This window comes from Cygnus atratus, chromosome 3, assembly GCF_013377495.2.
Source record: "Cygnus atratus isolate AKBS03 ecotype Queensland, Australia chromosome 3, CAtr_DNAZoo_HiC_assembly, whole genome shotgun sequence".
In the NCBI taxonomy this organism is placed as follows: Eukaryota; Metazoa; Chordata; class Aves; order Anseriformes; family Anatidae; genus Cygnus; species Cygnus atratus.
The window spans coordinates 32,112,189-32,133,286 of NC_066364.1; the positions used below are offsets into that span (position 1 = coordinate 32,112,189).

The 21,098-nt window shown below is 34.5% G+C and overlaps 1 protein-coding gene across 1 annotated transcript in view; it reads left to right on the top strand.

Moving 5' to 3' along the window:
* Window positions 1-21,098, top strand: part of RIMS1 (regulating synaptic membrane exocytosis 1) — a 316,580-nt gene that overhangs the window by 171,121 nt on the left and 124,361 nt on the right. Inside the window, exons 5-14 of the mRNA XM_050709776.1 lie at window positions 804-871; window positions 1,607-1,717; window positions 3,832-3,931; window positions 7,908-8,031; window positions 14,865-14,911; window positions 16,055-16,167; window positions 17,167-17,297; window positions 17,626-17,797; window positions 17,919-18,075; window positions 19,663-19,734. Coding sequence (XP_050565733.1) covers window positions 804-871; window positions 1,607-1,717; window positions 3,832-3,931; window positions 7,908-8,031; window positions 14,865-14,911; window positions 16,055-16,167; window positions 17,167-17,297; window positions 17,626-17,797; window positions 17,919-18,075; window positions 19,663-19,734 — 1,095 coding nt within the window. The remainder of the gene's footprint in view (window positions 1-803; window positions 872-1,606; window positions 1,718-3,831; window positions 3,932-7,907; window positions 8,032-14,864; window positions 14,912-16,054; window positions 16,168-17,166; window positions 17,298-17,625; window positions 17,798-17,918; window positions 18,076-19,662; window positions 19,735-21,098) is intronic.

Genomic DNA, 21,098 nt, shown 5'->3' on the forward strand with positions numbered 1-21,098 from the left:
ACTCAACCTTCCACTACCATGTTATGTTAAGTCAAACTGTGGTTTCCTAAGCTTTCCATCAGTTCATATCTGTTCGCCATGGTGTCTTCTGCCTTTTCTCCCAAACCCTACCCATGGTTCCCCTACTTAGCCTGATGAGCTTATGGCTACCAGACCACCATAATCCAGGGTTTTATCCTTGATGTGCATACTCTATGTTTGTCACAAGCAAAATGAAAGATTGCGAGCTCATAATTGCTGTTGGCACTATTTGCTCTTTTTGTGTGGCTGTTGTGCCTGGTAAGCTGTGCCATATTACCCTTCTTCAGCTCCTGGGCCCCTCTGTCTGTACCGGTTGTACTGATTAACTGCTTTGCAGATTCTTCAGTGTGGTTTACTGTCCTGTCCTTAACTGTAGCCAAGTTCCCATTTTGTGGAGTATTCACTCTAGTGTCATCATTAGCTGTAGTTCTTTGTGTTTATTATGGAGATGTGGGAGGAGGAGGGCTGTGAATGCAGTGCTTTTGGGTCCCTTCTTGGAAGACAACTGGGCAAAGTGAAAAACAGCTGGAGTGTACAACTAGTCATGAAGCGTGAAAAACAAGAGGTCCAAATAATTGTATTGTTATGTATTTTCGTTTTTGTATTATTAGTGTATATTGTTTTCAAATTGATATGCTTAAGTTCATTTAAATCATAATACAGGTTTTTATTAGCTTCATCAAGCCATTGCAAGCTATTAAAATTCATGCATGTGGAACTAGTCACACATGTCTTTCTCTGTTTGAGAGATTACACATTTCTTTCTATTCATATTCTTCCAGGTGACTTGGATTATTACTGGCTGGATCCTGCCACGTGGCACAGCAGGGAGACATCCCCTATTAGTTCGGTAAGAAATAGGGAAAAAAATAGGGAAGAATAGGGAAAAAAAGCTTCATGAATTAAAACATTTGCTGATAATTTCAGTTCGCTATAGAAATTTTGTTACAAAAAAAGGTCTGTATAATTTATATGAAATTTTGGCTTAGTGGATCATGGAAATCTAAATCAGAGGATATTTTAATCAAAATCTATACTAGTAAAGTTACCTGAATTTTAATATGAATTTAATTCTTTTATGGACCTGATACTAGATTTTGTCATATCAGTTTCACACCAGAAAAGAAGCTGTGAATGTAATATTGCTCCAGGAGAGATTAGTAGATTTACTTTTTTTTCTGCTGAACTGGAATGGGAAAGGATCATTTGGCTTTTATTATATAATGAACCTATATGACAGAGCTCTATAACATATGCTATTCTGAAGAACATAATTTATAAATACAATTTTCAATGTCTTGGAATTAAAAGTTAATGTTTAATTTTATTAATTAGGTTGTGTTTTAAATGTTTAATTGTATTAAACTTTTAATTCTATTAGAAATCTACCTGCAGGCTTAGTGCTGAGATTTTTTTACAGCGGGCATAAATATTTAATGAAGCCAGAGCCCTACAGACATGATATGATACTAGAAAGTTCTGTTACAATATCTATGATGTAATGATTCAGAAATTTTACAAGTTTATAGGTATGCATCTGAACACAGGAAAACGTTTTTCTTCCCACTGCTTGTCTTTTCAATAGCATCCAGTAACGTGGCAGCCTTCTAAAGAGGGAGATCGCTTAATTGGGCGTGTTATTCTTAACAAGAGAACAACCATGCCAAAAGAATCAGGTGCATTACTGGGACTAAAAGTAAGTATTACATGGTTCATGTGGTAAACGAATGAAATTTCCACTGACCTGATTATGTAGAAGCCTAACATAAATCAGAGGACTCTCCAAGTATATGATCTTTTGACAAAAACGTATTCCTCACTTTTAGTAAGTTTTGGAAGTTATCTATATAAATTATGAATGTGAATATATTTAATCCTTCTGTGCATGTCTTCCACTCATCCATGACCAAGGACTGAACCATTTTGATTAAAAATTTATGTTTATTCAGCTTCCTGTCTGCAAGACATATACTGTACATTTAAATGCATTACAGGAGTTCTGCCTTTTCTAGCTCTCCTGCTTGCATTTCAGCCAAGAAACCCATCTCATAGTCCACATAAATAAATGTCATCCGGACGCAAATGTTTACAAAGTCAGTCTTCAAAATCCACACAGCTATTCAGAAACAGAAATTGTGTACAATGACATTAAATATTTACACACACACAAAAAAAGAAAAATAAAGCATAGCAGAGATTGTATTAAAGGTAATTCCAGTTAATTCAGTGCCTGTAAATTAAGACATTATGGGAGACATGGTCCAATTCATTTAAATTCCTAAATTGCTCGTTTTGTAGTGGACATCTAGGTTATCATCCCTAAATTGTCATGACACTTAAAAGGAATAGTTCTAGAGACTGCTGAAGAGTACAGTGTGCCAGTTCATGTATATTTTAACTATATGGAGCTCCAAAAAGAACTGAGAAAATTAAGTTTGATTTCTTCCTCTTCCCACTGAGAGCAACAGAAACAATAGAAAATGTGAAACATTCCCATCCACTTAGGACTAAGTCAACTTCAAAGGGCAGTGACACTGAAGTCAACCTCTCCTTGCATATAGTTGTCTGGTAATTCAAGCCCTTACATGTGATGTGGGTTGTTGGTTCTGCTCATCATGGTGGGAGTTAAGTCAGGAGAGACCCCTGTGAACTTCGTAATGGCGTGTCCTGGGTAAGAGCACACTCCACTTATGCACCTCAAGGTGAAATAGTGTAAGGTGGGAATACAGAATATCAGAACATCTCATCTAAATGTCTTGTAGTCTGCAGCACAAGGCTGATTTTTGCTGGAAGCAACAATACTTTTTTTTTTTTTTTAATATCTTAGAAAAAATAATAAACCCCAGTAGGAAACATAGATTGGAGAGCTTCTTTCTGTTTTTTTGAGTCTCAGTTTTGTATGATGTGAACTAAGCTCTAGGTAACACACTGATAAATGTAGCAAATCCTCTTGTGACAACCTTGTTGGCAGGTAGGCTTCTGGATCTGCTTGTGTATGGATCTGTATAAAAACTGTATTTATTTTTTAATTAAAATTAATTTTAAATTAGTAAACATGGTGGCAACATGAAGAAATAATACCCAATGAACCACTGCCCCACTGTTCCATAAACCTTGGCCCGGGATATTATATAAAAAGAACTGACTTAAGAGAGTGAGATAGGTAGAGAGGATAGTCAGTCAGCAAGGCTACTTTTTTTTGTTTGTTTTATATTTTATATTAATTTTCTGAGTGCACCTTTTTTTTCCCTCTTTTTACCCATTTTTGTATCATACACTCTGCTTTAAAACAAAATCCCATTCAATGCTCTCTTCTGTTCTGTTTAATAGAAGCCAGGAGTTTCTTTTTTGTACTGTCATGTACTTGGCCAGGTTTTTAGCTGTAGCAATGTTCTTGTGAACTACTTGCATGTGTTTCCTAGTAGTGTATTAAATAAGTATATAATTGTTGCACTAATGGCATTTTGGAAGTTTTAATACCTTTGGTTTGATGTTCACTTCCAATTTAAACTTAGGCACAAGACAGACATCTATTTGTAAAAATTACGTTTTCTTGATCATTTATTAAGAAATCCTCTTTCTGCAACAAATTTAGATGCTTAGCAAGCTGCATAAGATAACCAGCCTGGCCTTTTTGTATCTCTAAGTTTTTCTTTTAGCCTCTGTGAAGACTAAATTGACAATAGATTTGCCTATGGACAATTTATGTTTTGTTAAAAAAGTAATGTGAAAGCTAATCTGGCTATATATTTATGCTTGATATAATGTCTGGTTTATGGCATGAAAACTCACAAATATATGATCATCCAGGTTGTTGGAGGAAAAATGACAGAATTAGGACGACTTGGTGCCTTCATTACCAAAGTGAAAAAAGGTAGCTTGGCCGATGTGGTGGGGCATCTCAGAGCAGGTAAATCAATCAGTTACATACAAAATATATTGTCTTGTAATTATAGCTTCTTGTAATGCGCCTGCTAATTCATGTTAACATCACTCATGTGGTATGCTAATATTTCGTAAATATAAAAAAATACTTCAGTGTTACTGTGGAATGCTACAGTTGCCTACATTTCTCATTTATTATTAACTCCAATGGCTTGAATATGTGAACAAAATACAAGACACTCCTATCAGTACTGAAGTGTCAGGCTTGAATGTCACTGGTGCATTTTTGCTTGGTATCTCAGGAGCTGCTTGTTACACTCTATAGAAGCAACATAAGCATAATATAAAACTAATTCATTGTGTCAAACAAAACTCACTACAGTTATTTTACTCACACTACATTGTCACCTGAAGGGTGATACATTGTCTACACAATAGACACTATTATTACTTCTTTCAGTATGAATTGTTACAAGTAAAAATGGGAAAGAGCCCAAGAAAATGATCCTAAAGTATATAGTGTACATAAGATTTATATAGTGCACTTGCAAATAAGTGGCTGCACTGTTGACACTTTTCAAGCTTTATTTCTAAATGAAGCAAGAACTATGCATGGCAGTCAGTTTTCTAAATTACTTTTTAGTGGTTTATATTTTATCACAGTCCTAAACAACTGCTTTCCAAGTGCTTCCTTAGCAAACAAAATTCTATACAACACCTTCTTAGGAATCCAGAAACTCTGATGAAAACTTTTTTGAATTTAGGATAATTGCATGAAGCAAATAATAATAAGGAAGTAGAAATGTCTTGGCATTTGTTACTTATTTTTTCAAGTTGATAAATCCGGTGTTGATAGCACTACTTATTAAAATTGTTTATAGATTTTAACTGCAGATTATAATTATAGAAAATTACATTCACTTCACTAGTCTTGAAATGTCTGGGCTGAAATGTCTCATTTTTAATGTCTGGACTAGGTTAGTTTTTAAGTCAAAGCTGTTTTAAAACTCTGAACAATATTTTTAGGGTCAAAATAAATTCAGAGTGGCTAAGTAGAAGTACGTAGTTTTGCCCATGTTTCCTATTCATTTTATTGTATAGGACTAGAACACACACAAAAAAGGCATGGATGAGTCCATTCTGCCAGGAAAACACATTTTTTCACCTTTCTCAAAAGCCTTCAGAATTTGTGTAGTTCATAAATTTCTAAGTAATTACACAAACCTCATAAATTTTGCCAAAGACAAATATGAAGTTTGGCATCAGGAACAGAATAACCCTACGCAACAATAAGCACTAGGGACAAACCAGCTACAAAACAGCTTGACAGAAAAGCATCTGGATGTGCTAGAGGACAGTCAGTGGAACACAAGTCAGAAATACGTCCTTGCAAGAAAGCATGCCAAGCATGTACAGGACTGTATTAGCAGGACTGTAGCCAGCTGGTGGAGGTTGTTGCCCTCTATTCTGTGCTTATGAGGTTGTATCTGGAGTATTGCGTCCAGTTTGGGCTCCTCTATACAAGAAGGAGATTGACAAACTGGACCAGGCTGGGCAGAGGAAGTTGGAGTCTGAAGTCTATGGCGTACAAGAAGAAGCTGAGAGGACTGGGTTTGTTCAAACTGGTGAAGAGAAGACGATGGGAAGGGTTTAATTCCATTTTTTACCTGGCTAATGGGAGGTAGTAAGGACAAAGAGCCAGACTGTTCTCAGAGGTGTACAGTGATCACACAGGAAGCAACATACACAAATTGGAACGAAGATTTGGATTGTGAAAACTTTTCTTTTTGGTGAGAATAGCAAGGTCCTGGAACAGGTTGCCCAGAGGAGTTGTTGGGTATGCTTCCTTGGAGATACTCAAATCTCAGCTGGTCAAGTCTCTGAGCAGCCTGGTCTATCCTTTGAAGATGGTCCTACTTCGAGCAAGGGTTGGAACTAGCTGACCTCCAGAAATGTCTTCCAATCTGAGGTATATTTTAGAATTAAATATAAGAAAATTGAGAGACGTGCAGCATAATTCTGGAAATCTGGTATCTCTGCATCAAGAGGTGGGGGTGGAATGCAGGATGCATTAACATTAGTATCTAGAGGCTTGTTATTAGTATCTAGAGGCCTGGTATATACTTGCAGAAGTGACTCCACAAAAGTGCAGGTGTCATGTATGTTCTGTCAGCTAGCTTTGTCCAGATATCTTGGTTATCCTAAACATCTACGGTGTAAGGAGTCTAACAGCCCCTGGACTGACTGACTTGCAACTCTGAGCTACTGCAGTGGGACTTAGGACCAGGGAGCTCGTCTCACCTGAATCTGGAGCAGTGGATCACAGGATCACAGAGGACCTCTGGAGATGACTAGTCCAACACCGCTGCTTGAGGAGGGCCAGCTAGAGCAGGTTGCCTTGGGCTGTGTCAAGCTGGGTTTTGCATTATGTCCAAATTTTGAATATCTGGATGGTGTTTTCTTGTTCCATGCCTTCAAAATGTGATCAATTGGTTGCTGTGTAAATTAAGTTTAAATCATGTGATTTTTAGTGTTGCAAATCTATCTGTCTCTGTTGGTTTTTGCTGTTAAGTTATAACTATTGGAAAGCTGGACAGACCTTGCTCCTTTGAATGCCTGAGGTGTTTTTGTAAATTAAGCAAATTATCTGTGAAGAAATGAGATTTTATTTTAGGGGAAAAAAATCATCTTAGTTTATAATAGCTGTTAGCATTCGAATAAACCAGAATTTCAGAAGAAATTGACTGTGGTTTTATGGAGTTATATGGATTTTATTTTTTTTAAATTCCTAGTAAATCTATTCATATATATTTACTTACATTCCCCCCTAGGCAAGATTATGTAATGAATATACAAAGTATTTAAATCAGTTTCAGCTAAACAACATAGTAGAAAATTAAACTTACCTCAGCAAGCATTGATTAAGTCTTTCATTAGGAAGCCCTTATGTTTTAAAGAATGACAAAATACTTTGAAAGCTAGTGGGATCTTTTGTGGAGTCCTTTCTTAAAATACCAAAACAGGGGCTGTTCACGAAAACAGAATGACAATCGTTGAACATAAACAGAAGTTGTAGCTCTGTGTTTTGGTAGTTAGGAGTTCAGTTAGGATAGTTTTCCTTGGTTTATTAACAAGCACAAGTTTTACCATTTGACTTAGATCTCAGACAGGAGCAAAGCCAGCAGCTGAAGGATTGTTACTGACTGACAAACACAAAATCGTTGTCAATAAAGAAAATAAATTTATTTGTGGCATCAGATAATGGTTGCAGGGTTCTGACTGCTGCATAGGATGGGATATGAGTGTAAACTTTACCTTATGGTTCCTTCAGTTTAGTTGTTTATCTTTGTTTAGAAATTATAATTAAAGACTATTATTTTTTATAGTAATGTCAAAGTGCAATGCAACGTACATAGTATCAAAATTGTGGAAATGGCAAGCTGAAAAGTCATCTAAATGACTTTCACATCGTCTTTGTTTTCTTTTCCCCCTCTAACATCCTCAGAAAGTAGTGACTCATTCCCTGCTTTTATTTTTGGTTCATTGGATACAGACAGTGAAGACTCTCCTTTTCATTGAGAAATCAAAATGCACGGTATACATATAAATAGTAATGAAAAACCATGATTTTTAAAGGTTTAACATTAGAAGTTTATATTTTTCAGGTTTTGAAGATTAACCCTTTTATTGTTTATTTTCAAAGTTTATTATTGCTAGCTAATAAAAGGTCTTTTAAAGAGACTCTAATTTCATAGCACAGTAACAGGTGCTGTATTATCTCTGAAGTACATAATAAGTTTGTACAAGTGGTTTCCTTAATATGGTTTTGTGTACAAATTGTGAAAGGAGCCTTGATAGTGTCTCAAAAACCATTTTTGATTTTCAGCACAGTTTTTAAATTCATTTTGAGCAATGTAACTTAGCTATATAGTTTTCATAAATGTTTTGTGCTTGTTTGCAAAATAATATTGAAATTAAATAAAATTCTCTTTAAATTCAAGGGGATGAAGTTCTAGAATGGAATGGCAAACCCTTGCCTGGAGCTACAAATGAAGAAGTTTACAACATTATTTTGGAATCAAAGTCAGAACCTCAAGTTGAAATTATTGTTTCAAGGCCTATTGGGTAAGGCTAAAGACTTGCTTCTTAATCACAGTTATTATTTCTACTAATGGGACTTTTAAAGGGACTATTTGTGAGTTCATTATTATCTCTTTTATCTCTTAACAATGCAATATGATTCACTTTCTGTTATTGAAATCCTGTACATTCCATTTTTCATTGCCTATAACAACCTTGGATCTGTACAATGATATAAAAAATATATCAATATAAATGTGTAGAGTCTTTTTGTTTGTTTATTTTTGTTTTCTTTTGTTTTATGGTCAAAGTACTAACAAGGTTTTTGCCAAATGGCAAAGGAAGAGTTAGTATTTATGTTTATGATGACTTAAAGAAGGCTTCTTTCTGGACATCATGTGTTGATCCTGCATGTGAGTAAAATCTGTTTGTCAGGCTCTTAGATTCATTACATCAGAATAACTTACATATTCAGGAGCAGAAGGAAACATGAGCAAACATTGAACATTACAAGATCTGAAATATGTCAATGCTAGTAGGATTTTAAACAGCCTTTCTTTAAAAAGGAAAACAAAACCATTTTAATTGAAATGACTATTTAGTTTTAAATTATCAGAATCAAAAGCAGAAACAAAAATGCCTTCACATTAATGAATGTAATTTATTTTTTCAAAAATTAGCATTAATGTTTTATATTTAGAACGTTTATTTGTTATAAATCCAGGTTTGGGGGTTGTGATAACAATTCTTATATTCTTGATTTATGAAGTAAGCATTGCAAGGATCATAAAATCTGTTTGAATTGGTGAAATGAGTGGGGTTGGCCCTGTATTTGTCACAACTGATTTGCACAATTGTTTATTCTGCACTCATCCTTGAACATTGGGACTGTTTCGAGTGATCTTACAGGACTGAATATGAATCACATAATGTAAATTCAAACTTAGATTGCAGAAATGTGTGACATGATTAATGATAAAAACTGACTCTTGGCTAGTTAAAAAAAAAAACTTTGAAAGGTTCAAATCTATCTGTAGTTTGTCACCTCCCCAGAGGTCATGTGCACTCACTGTATGTCTCTAAATGCAAGTATCCTGTAGTTAGATGGTAAACTGATTCCTCGTTATGAACGCATAATTATTTCATTTTGAATGTGCTAGATTTCATCCAAATTATAATTTTTGTGTCTCAATATGGTAAGTTCTTAGTCTGAGAAACAGAAAGCACGATTCTTTTTCTTTCTGACTAAAACATTCCCCTCTTACATTTATTTTACGTCAACTTTTGATGTTTGGTTTTGTATATACTGTGCCAGTGTAGCTATATTTTGCAAATGAGCTCTTCCTTTTTAACGACAATTGCTGTTAAAAGTACTTAAATGAAATTAACATTTGTTGCTAATTTCAGCTGTGAGTTTGACCTTTTAATGGAAAATGAGAGCTTGATGCAATAAAAGTGGTTGTTTAGGGCTAAAATTAACATCGAGATGGAGACTGTGGGGGAGTAGAAACCTTATTTTTACATTCTTTAGTCACAGATAGGAGATATTCCTGACTGAAAACTTCAAATTCTGTCCATCATCATCATAATTAAAAATAAAATGCTGTAAGGAGATTTTTGGAAGTCTGTTTTTTATGTTTAAATCAGCAGAAAATAAGTATGTTGATTATTGGACCTGACTTGAACTTTCAGTTGAATGAAAACCTGAAAAGTGATTTGTACAACTGATATAAAAAGAAAGTGCTACAATGACATTTTAAACAGTGAGCTTTAGATATCAGTATATTTGCAAATGTCATGTATCTTTAGACTTTGAAGGTAACTTGATTATTTAAAATGATTTATGAATTCTATAAATATAATAGCTTAAAAAATGATGTAAAAAATGAACATATTCCAGTAATGTACACTTGAAGAAAAATCCAGAGAAAATACCACAACTGTTGTACTGACTGAGACACAGAATATGAAGGGCATTCAAAAACAAAGACGGCTTCTAAATTTGAGCAGTGAATTTTACACTAAAAAAGCGCACCTGGACATAGGACTGATAAAATGTAATGTTTTGCTTTAGATGGCCCATACGTGTTTCTTTCTGGACATAAGCAAAAACAGAGCACGTTAGACTACACCTTTATTTTGAGACAAATGGAGACTTGGCATGGAGGTGTTTACATGCTATAATAACGCAGTCCTTGTAGACCTGTGTCCTGACTGGATTTTTTTTTTTTTTTTTGTGGGAAGAGCAAATAAATATCTCAAAGGGGCTAGAGCAAGGAGATTTGAAATTTAAAGATAACTCCTTTCTCCAGTAGTAATGAGATAAAATTGTGTTGTTTTATATCAGATTGGGATTTACCCATCTCTCATCTAACAAGAATAACAAAAAAAAATGTTTTACAACAAAGAAAATCCTGATGTTAGTTAACAGCAACAAAAAAAAGTACTCCACATGACTTTCTTGTTTGTTTGTTTTGATTATAATCTATGTGGATTGTGTTGTATGATGGGAAATGGCTTGCTTTGGACAGCAGATTACCTTTTTTTTTCCCTCCTAGCTTCTTCTTGTCCTGTTATCCAAACTATATGGTCATTTCAAATTCATGATAGTGAATTTTACTGAATCCAACAAATGTAGTATAGCAAAGTTTTGTGTCTACTTAGGTGCTGACTGGCAAACTAGACGCTTGATAAGGCATTAAGTGGTAATCCATTACACCTAAAATTCCTGTGAGGGAATAGGTTCCCGAAAGACCTGAAAAATGATATTTTGTCTGCATAATTTAAGTGTTTTCATCTTTCAGTATTAATAATGCAAGTAATGTACCAGCACATTTAATGGTCTCTTTTTAAAAAGTCCTAGCATATTAGGTCTAAAAAGCCCAAATTTGACATGGTTTGGCTTGAGTGAATAATAGGAGGACTGTGAGGCCACAAATTAGACAGCTGCAAGTTACAAAATTGATGTCTAAACAATTTGCTCAGGCTTGTAAATTTGGATTTCTGTGTCTATCAGCAAGTGTAATTTTGAGTAATGGATAATTGTAGGATGTTTATTAGAGAAAAATGTGAAAAATGTAACACAATTAGCAGATGAAGGCATAACAACAATAAACAGTACAACCGCAATAGTACCGTAAAAACTCCATAGAAACTAATTGACATTAATGCTGATGATTGCAAACACAGGGTAGGTAAGAAACCTATAAAAAGCAGAATTAATGGATTGGGCATCTAAAAACGAGGGGGAAAATGACCTATAAATATGCATACAATGTGAGAGGCTATTAACATAAGGTAGCATAGAAAACCCTCTGGCTGTACGCTGTTTGGGGAAGAAGCCTGGCATGGTAGCTAACTCGCTGTCTCTTGTGTGTTCCAGTGAGCTCATATGGCATAGTGCAGGTAAAACTTTTTTTTTTTTTTTTGTCTGTGTTTTCCTTGTCAGGTGGTATTTATATTTGCTTGGATTTCCACAGATAATATTGCCAAAAGTGTTGTTTCTCCAGTGTGATTCAACTGCTCTGTGCTTGGGCTCTAGGTCCTTGCAAGGAGGTTGAATCTCCATAACAAGCCAGGCAATGCTAAATGTCAGACAGTTGCTCAAGTAATATAACTAGTGCAAACTGCAGATTGATGTACAGGTTCTGACGGGAAGGAGCAGTTTTGGAAATTGGAGGATGAACATCAGAAACAGGTACTCAGTAAACTTTGTAGGTTATCGGAGGTGAGCAACCTAAGGAAGTGTGGGCTACAACCGCCTTTGAATTTGGTTCATTTTAATAGATTAAGCTGTTGACTATATTCCTCAGAACTTAAATCTGTGCCAGTGTATTGCAAAAGAGTGATCCTCACAAACCATAGATTTGCAGGCAGCAATCTTAACCTAAGTTGGATTTGATTTAGGTATTCATAGAGGTGTGGAAGGATCAGATACAAGATACGCATATATAACATCACATAAGACTACAAAAATCTTTGTGTTTCAAGGTAAAGATAAAAAGATGAAATTTGAGGTCAGCAGCTCTTTACCAGAATGTTTCTGACATAACTTTTCTGATGTTTGCATTGCTCTGGTAGGGGACTAAAATTCTGTTCTGATTTTAAAGAAGTGATTGTGCTAGTTCTTACTTTTTTTTTTTTTTTTTTTTTTTTTTTTTTACCATTTGCTTTGAGTAGTCCAGCTTTGGATATTTTAAATCATGAGATTTGCTGCAATCCAAAAATAAAAGTAGGCTAGATAAGACTGATTTGGTTACTTAATATGCTTTGGATTATAGTTTCTCTTCAGAATTTTCTTTAATCAAAATGATAACATTCAAAAGTAAAATACCATTAATGTATTCGATTGACTTGAATACACCAGGCACAATATAAAATAGCTAATATAGTATTTAAGAAATATGTAATATTTAAGAAATGATTATGAAAACTGGATTATTGAGTTTGTAAGAAGTTCACATACAGATAGAAGTACAGTTTTGAGTTATTTCGTATACATGTTGAAGTCATTAGGAGAAAGCAGAACTGTTACAAACCTTGTTAGAATACACTGCCACTAGTTTGGTGATCTATATTGCATACTCTACTTATTTGCTTTTTATGTCCTGTAATTCTATGTGTAGCTATCTTTAAACAAGATAAATACATTTGACATCCTTTTAAGGAAATGAATATTTCCTAGCAATAATTACTTAAAAAAAAAATTACAAAAGCTCTTGTACTAGTTTAGTGATTTCCTGAGTCAATGAGCTTTAATGTGGGCATGAATAGTGAATAGGGTGGGTGGGAAAATGGTCAAATAACATTTCAGTCACAAACAATGCATTTAGTCTGGAGTTGAAATTTATGTTCTAGTTTCCACTGTTCTGTGAGTTTGTCATAAAAATTATAAGGAGTTCAGAAAAATACATTAAAACATTGCACTTTCATTTTTTTTCCTGTCTGCTGAGTAAAGTTTTAGAAAAAATTTGATTATTTTTGTCACTTACCTTTACCTGGTGAGGACTTCAGTATAGCCATCTCTATGTGAGGGAAATACTGTCGACTGTTTTTTTTTCTTCTTTTTCTTTTTTCTTTTTTTTATAATGGTGTAGCATCTTCATTCTAGTAGCTGTTTTTTCCTGAATTGTGTGGATCTGATTCTCATGCTTATTCATTATTAGTGTCCTCTGTGTTAGTCTTTTAGTGTGAAAGTGCTTTACTGTAAATGTAAATAAATTCTTAAGTGCTTATATATGTAATTAATATTTGGGGCTTATTTGTAGCTTTTTTTTCCCCCTAATGTATTGTGGACAATACAGAAGAAAAATGGAAATAAAATGCATTTTGATGTCTTTCTTCACCCACCCAGGTGTGTAGGATGCACTTTCTGTTTTGAAACATCCCTTGCACGTATGAGCCCTCATCTAAATATCCTAAATGTGATGTTATTACAAGCAGTGCTATACTGCAGAAGAGATTGTTCTCATTCTAGCACAAGAAAATATCACAAACCTAATGCCATATTGAACAGAAAAATCAGTTTGAATATGCTAAGAAGTCTGCACAACAGTTCTGCACAACATGTCATGTGCTTGTTTGTGAGGTAGTACTATGCCATGTCAAGAACAAATAATGCAGTTGTATTTCCATGAGTTTGAGGAAACCACAGTACTCCTTACTTACAAAGTCAAGGGAAAGAGAAGAGTGTCTTTGTTAGTGATGTGAGATGCAAGCTAAAGCAAAATGTTAACTGGGAGCTGAAATAACCTTTGTTAAATTGTGTGCAACAGAAATTTAAAATGCAGAACATGAAAAATAAATTGAAGACCAGTTGATTGGACATTGTTACCTTCCTTTTCTGACTTAAGTGTCTGTTTCTTTTTCATAAGTAGCATTTATATGATCTAGGAGTCTTAGTTTTATTGACTTCCAAGTTGGTATGGTAATGTTTCACTGAACCGAAGAATGCCTGAGTGCCTTTAAAAATGCCCAGTTTTGGACTTAAAATCTTTACATGTTCTTCAGAAATATTACTGTAGTTTAAATTTTGTATTTTTTTTGTAGAAATATTTTCAAGTAATCCACTTGAACTTTGTTTTCATTTTTCTGCTCTGTTTTGCTAACATTTGTACAATAACAATCATTTCTTGCTTTTGCAATGTATTTTCTATGATTGCTGGGAACAGGACAGAACAAGGAGCTATCATCATCCAGAATTTGATGGAAGAGTAATTGTGTTGATGTTAAAATTTCTGTAGATGTTTGTGGACTTAACCAGTTTGATTTTGTTTATGCATATGTATTTGTTGGGTGTGTGTATGTTGAAAAAATTCCACACACATTTGTAATATGCTTTCAAGAAATGTATTATTCTTCTGTTTGTTTAACATTGCTAATGTTGTTTGCTTTTTCTTTTTATTATTATAAGACATTTTCATCAGTTTCATTCCGTGAACTCCTTGAGGCATTTATATAAAAATTACTAGTGAGTTAATCTACGTCTTTTTTTTTTCCTTTTGTTTTTCCTCCAAAGAATAGTTTAGTGTCAGTAGCTCTACTTTGACCACCCTTCTGTTCATGAAACCTCTCAAGATTTGTTGTTTTTATTATAAAAATATTGTGGAAGCCATCCACAATATTATCATTGTAGTGCTCATCTTGTTACATCTGTAGCTCCTCACTTTGAAGGAAGGAGGAGTTTGCAATGTTAAGGTTTTCATGAGTCCTAGTGGAAAATAGTGAACTGTATTTAAACACTTCCTCTGTCTTTCCGCATAATCCAGTAGAACACAAAAGAGAACTGTATTTCTAAAAAAGTGTCCTAGAAACGTATTTGTTATAACAGAAGATCCTCTCCCTTGTTCCTAATTACTTTGTGTACGTTCATGTTTTAGTGATATTCCACGGATTCCTGAGAGTTCTCATCCCCCGTTAGAGTCCAGTGAGTACACACTTTGTTTCTTTGCCTGACATGGTCTTGTACAGTCATTTTGGCTATGAATTCTTGGAATGACAAGCACTGGGAGACTGCATTGGCTTCAGGTTTTTATATGACAAAATTCAATGTTTTTCAGTCTTGTGTGTTAAATGTGAAACAATAGAGATTTGATTAAAAGCTACATAGATTTCAAATGTTAGTAGGATTTTATTGTTTTCTCCTATATCTTGTGTTGTTAAGCATACCAGCTTCTGGATGTATAAGCTGTGACCCAAAACAGTCATTTACTTGTCCTAACATAAGAGAGGAAACAGGGGAAAAGGATTGGTGTCAGGACTGGTGTCAGGATTTCACCTCCTGCACCATCCAGCCTAGTCCAGAGATCTTGTTTTCTGTGCCAGAAGACATTCCATAGGTGAAATTTTTGTGTATGATGCTTTAAAAAAAAAAAAAAAAAAAAAAAAAGGAAAGGTGTGCGTGTGTCTCTTTTTAGCTCTCCTATTTGAAGTCTGCCAGCTGAAGTGTGTGAAGCCATGAAGGCCATGGCTTCCAGCCCTTTCTCATCTGATTCTTGCCTGAGATGCAATGAGAAATGTTCTCTAGGTCAGGATCCTGCAGGGCCTCCTAGTCCCGTTACACTGCTCCTTGCCTGTCATGAGCTTTTCCTCACTCACGAGGGCTCTGCTTCACTTGTGGAGTGAAGCATGGGCAGGAGTGTCCTCTATGCCTGATGTCTATCTTGCATATCTTCTTGTCTCTGAATTTAGACAATTTAGTACCCATCTGAGGCTACTATACAACAAATGTGGGTTTACTCATCAAAAATTTCAACTGTGCAATTCTGCAAGAGGAGAATATTTGATTTAAAACATCCAATATGGTGTGTCAACGCTAGATGAAGAACACTTTTTAATATATTGTTAGAATAAAACAAAAAATGACAGGTTTAATCTGAGGTAAGAGTAACTAGACTGCCTTTTTCACCACCTTATCTACATCAGCTTAAAATCTTTCTGTATATTAGCACATTAATGCTGTATATAAAGACAAGCTTTATACAGTTCAAAGAAAAATCATTTAATCAATTGCTCAAATTTGCTTTAAAATTTCACATGGAATGTTCATGTGTTTCTCACATATTTTTAGGTTCAAGTTCTTTTGAATCTCAGAAGATGGAAAGGCCTTCTATTTCTGTTATATCTCCAACCAGCCCTGGAGCCCTAAGGGATGCACCACAAGTCCTACCGGGACAGCTTTCTGTGAGCATATTTGTTTTTTCTTGAGTTAATAATAAACATTTTCAGGTGTTGGTCCCTCAGCCCTCTGACTTCTCAAGGTCTACTGGGAAGTCAAGGGAAATGGCTGTTATTGGTAAAGACTAACATCTTTCAAATGTGTGAGCACGCACTCATTGTAGCCACAGTGGAGGTAAAGAGTTGTTTTAGTATACAAGAGTGTGCAGGCATTTATGTTGAGAGGAGCACATGAAAGTGTCCTGCAACTTGTCATTCTGTACCCTCTACATTGAAAAATGTGACTCTGTACTTGCAGATAACAAACATGGTACCACTTTATCTTCTTTATGAGAGCACTTAAGGAGCTATGTATCTGTTAATAGTAAAATCATTCAGTAATACACTTTAATTTAGATGCACATCACCTCCTGGAATTCTATGTAATGCTAATTGAAGCTGTGCTTATTAAAGATACTGTGAGCACATAGACTTCGTTTTGTACATTCTTATTTTTTATATTGATTATATTAATTTTTAATTACAGAGCACACTCAACAATTTTATGTTATAATCCTATTAGGAAATAATTTAACTGCATATTATTGTTTCCATAAGAACATTTGTAAGGTGGCAAATCAGAGCAGACAGATTTCTGCCGTGCTTTACGTTTAGCTGCAGTCAGGGCTTCCTGTTTGAAGTGTAGCTTCTAAAGTGCAGAACTGAGATAGTGCTGACTTAAATGGACTCACATGTACAAGATTATGCAGTGAGTACAATAAACAATGTAAGAATAATCAGGCACCAACATTTTATTCAGCTTTGGTAAATAAAAAAGTCCTTGGTGTATGCCAACATCTTTTCCATCTAACTGAATTAAATATTAATGGCTATGCAACAAAATATATCCTAATGTCTCTTGGAAAGATAAATACTACTTTTACATTGTGGTTGATCTAGTTTGTTTGTTTGTTTGTTTGTTTTTTCCATTTTCAATAATGTTTTCTGGTAACTTGATTCTTGTAGGTGAAACTGTGGTATGACAAAGTGGGACATCAGTTAATAGTAAATGTTCTGCAAGCAATGGATTTACCACCAAGAGTAGATGGACGTCCCAGGAACCCCTATGTAAAAATGTATTTTCTTCCAGACAGAAGGTAGTATTTCAGTTGAGAAAATTATTTTTGTCACTTATTGAATCAACTTTTAAATGAATGTGTATGAATTAGAGAATTCTTTTTAAAAAATTGTTCTATTTAGATTGGTTATAACAAATCACACTTGATATATGCAAGTCAGTATTAAATTAACTCTGTGGATATTTAGATGAATGCTATCCACTACAAATATACACTACAGCAAATACTTCTCTTCTTTAAGCATTATCAGATCGAAAGGAACAAAGTCAATAATTACTGCTGATGAGTAGATGGCATTCTTTTGTAAATTGTTTTTGGAAATAAATCACAAATATTTATGTTTCAGTGATAAGAGTAAAAGGAGGACCAAAACAGTAAAGAAAAGTCTAGAGCCAAAATGGAACCAAACTTTTCTCTACTCGCATGTACATCGTAGAGATTTTAGAGAACGAATGCTTGAAATAACAGTATGGGATCAGCCAAGAGTACAAGAAGAGGAGAGTGAATTTCTTGGAGAGGTGATATATACAATCACATTTCTCCTGAGTTTGTCATTTGTTTTTGAATACATACACATATATATATTAGTGTTTGTGTGTATATTCCTTTAAAATTAAAATCTGATAATTTTTCTTCTAGATTCTTATAGAGCTGGAGACAGCACTTTTAGATGATGAACCACATTGGTATAAGCTACAAACACATGATGAATCTTCACTACCTCTGCCTCAGCCATCACCTTTCATGCCAAGAAGACATGTACATGGTGGAGAAAGCTCTAGCAAAAAATTACAAAGTAGGTCCAAATTCCATTAATGATTTTTAAATTTTAAATTAAAAATGATGGTTATGGTATAATGATAATTAACTTTGTTATGCAAGATAAAATCTGTAAATGTAATGAAAACGTATGACAAAAAGGTGTGAATTAAGACATTATGACGTCAGCGTGTCACTTGTGATACATAACTTTCAAGTATATGAAAACTGTTTGAATTGGTTGTTTTCAGTAGCAAAAGAAAATTGGTAAAATATTTGTTTGCAAAAATCTTGTTTTAAAAGGAAAGATGAAGTTCATGATTATTAGATACTTTTATAATAATTAAAAGCTTTTTATTTTAAAAAGAAAGACCTTAAAGTCTTGTGAGGTGTAAAACACTTCTCATCAAAAATTAGTTTCAGCCTCTGATATTCTTTTTACGTACACACGCCATATATACAATCAGATGAGAAGAGTATTTTAGCAGCAAAGTGAAAATATGTAGTTGTATTAGGGAAGTACAGTTGTTCTGGAGAGTCTTATTTCAGGTTTAATAGAATCATAGAATGGCTTGGGTTGGAAGGGACCTTAAAGGCCACCTACTTCTAACCGCCTTGCCATGTGCAGGGATGCCACCTACTGGATCAGGTTGTCCAGGGCCCCATCCAACCTGGCCTTGAACATCTCCAGGGACAGGGTAACCACAGCTTCTCTGGGCAACCTGTGCCGCCAGTGCCTCACCACCCTCTAAGTGAAGAATTTCCTCCTCACCTCTAATCTAAATCTCCCCTCTTTAGATTAACACCATTCCCCCTTGTCCCGTCATTATCTGATTGAGCAAAAAGTCACTCTCCACCTTTTTTATAAGCCCCCTTTAAGTATTCAAAAGCTGCAATAGGGTCGTTGTGAAGCCTCCCCTTCTTCAGGTTTGTATGATTCATATTAAAAATAATGAATATGTTGACATACTTGAATGCTGTAACCTCTCTGTTCATTTAACTTAATTAAAGACTTATTTAAAAACAAGAATGATGTAGGACATTATTTTAAAATATGCTTCCAAGCTATTTTTCTTCTTTTTCTTAAAAAAAAACCTTTATTAATTCCAGCTAATGCATAGGAAATTGGGGCACATTCAGGAATGAATTACAGAAATGTGACACTGCTGTAATTACCGCATGAGACTATGTATAGAGATAGCAAACTAAAGGTTAATTTTCATGAGATATTTGAACTTTTCTAATAGCTGTCAGAGCTGTTTCCTCTTCTCCTTTCTCACCATATGCTGCCACCTCTCCTTTCCCATTCATCAAGTTGATTCAGCTTATTCAACTCACTGAAATAGCACAAAAGCATCTTGCTTGTTTAGTGAGCTAAAGTAACCTAGTAGAAGAGTACTGAGGAAATTAGGAAAGGAGAAGGGGAGAGGAAGCTGCAGCATCTGTAAGCTGTTGGATTGGCTCAGCTGTTTGGTGAAACTTCTTGGTCACTGCAGTTTAGTTCTCTTCTACTGTTTAGACTTAAATCATCTTTTCAATTGTAGTGGTACATTAAATGAACATATTTTTATGTTTCATAACACAACCAGATGTTCAGGTATTTGTTTACCTTACTGTTGTGCAGGATCTCGGCCAATCAGTGATAGTGACATCTCAGATTATGATGTTGATGATGGTATTGGAGTTGTTCCTCCAGGTGCGTGGGTGAACAGCATGGTCCTGCTTTCTTCTTTCTTGCTTGATTTTTTTTTTTCATTCTTTTTGCTTGCTTTTTTGTTTTTGTTTTTACTTTTTCATTATAGCATTGAGGATGCTGGTTTTGCAGAGTGCATTGTGGAAAAAATAGTTTTCCTGATTATTCTATGGTAGCTTTCCTTCTAAAAAATGGTGAATTAAAAGGTTCTACAATTCATTCACTGTTATTTCTTTTACATATCATTCTTCATATATGAACCACTGGATGGTTCAAACTGTTAAATTGTTTATTGCATAATATTCCAAGCATTATTAAAAATATCAGTTGAACTCAAAAAAAATATTTTAAAACAGTGATTAAGGTCAGCATTGATTGCAAACATTTTTTTATTTTTCTTTTTGCTTGAAACTTAGCTGTAATGCGGTCTCCCATGGTCTTTATTGAGAATGCATGGCTATAGATGAAGATGCATGTAGCATGGCTATATCTTTTACAGTTTTCTTGAGCATTCATGAACTATCATTACCCTAAATGTTCATAAATATAGTTTGTATTGTGGTTAGACTTCAGTTCATCATCCTTTTCATATTAAAAATGTTAAGGGTCATTTTGGATGACATAGTTTTTTCTACTTCTATTTGACTGTTGTAGCAAGTCAGATGAATAGATTTCCCAATTGTCCCAAACTAACTGAAGAGTCACTATTTCATTGGCAGCACTAAACCAGTTTTTCCCTGGATGTCCCTGATGACAATTGCTGAATTAAATCATGGTGGGATTTAGAAAGTTCTCTATCTTCCTGGTCTGAATTTAAAATAATGTGATAATTTATTCATTATTTAATGACTTAATAATCACCATGATATAATTTTGATGTCTACACAGCCAAATTTTACTTCCTTTGATGTGTTTGGGTTCTTGCCTTACTTTCATACAATTGCACATAAGTTACTAAGAGGGAAATTTGTTCCAATATGTCTGGTAATCGTATTTGATTCAATGAAGTAATTAATCTTGATATTTTTACATCAGCTAGGAGAAAGAACATTTAAAATGAAAATAAATCATAAGTCCTAAAAAGGTGGTATATCTGTGTAGGTTTTCTTACCTTTAGGGTTTCAGCATACGTGTTAAGACCAGGGACTTTTTTTCAGCTGTCAGTTCTTTAAGGTACCCATGTGCCATTTGAAATAAGACATTTTTCATCTGATCGGAGAAATTCAGAAGTGTTTGTCTGAACTCACTGTACTCTATTCTCTGGGTCAGCACTTGAGTAACTACGATTCTGATGGCAAGTTCTTAGGATTGTGTGTGCTCAAGTGTGCTTTTGGAGAATGCATGGTTCCAAACTTTCTCAGAGATCA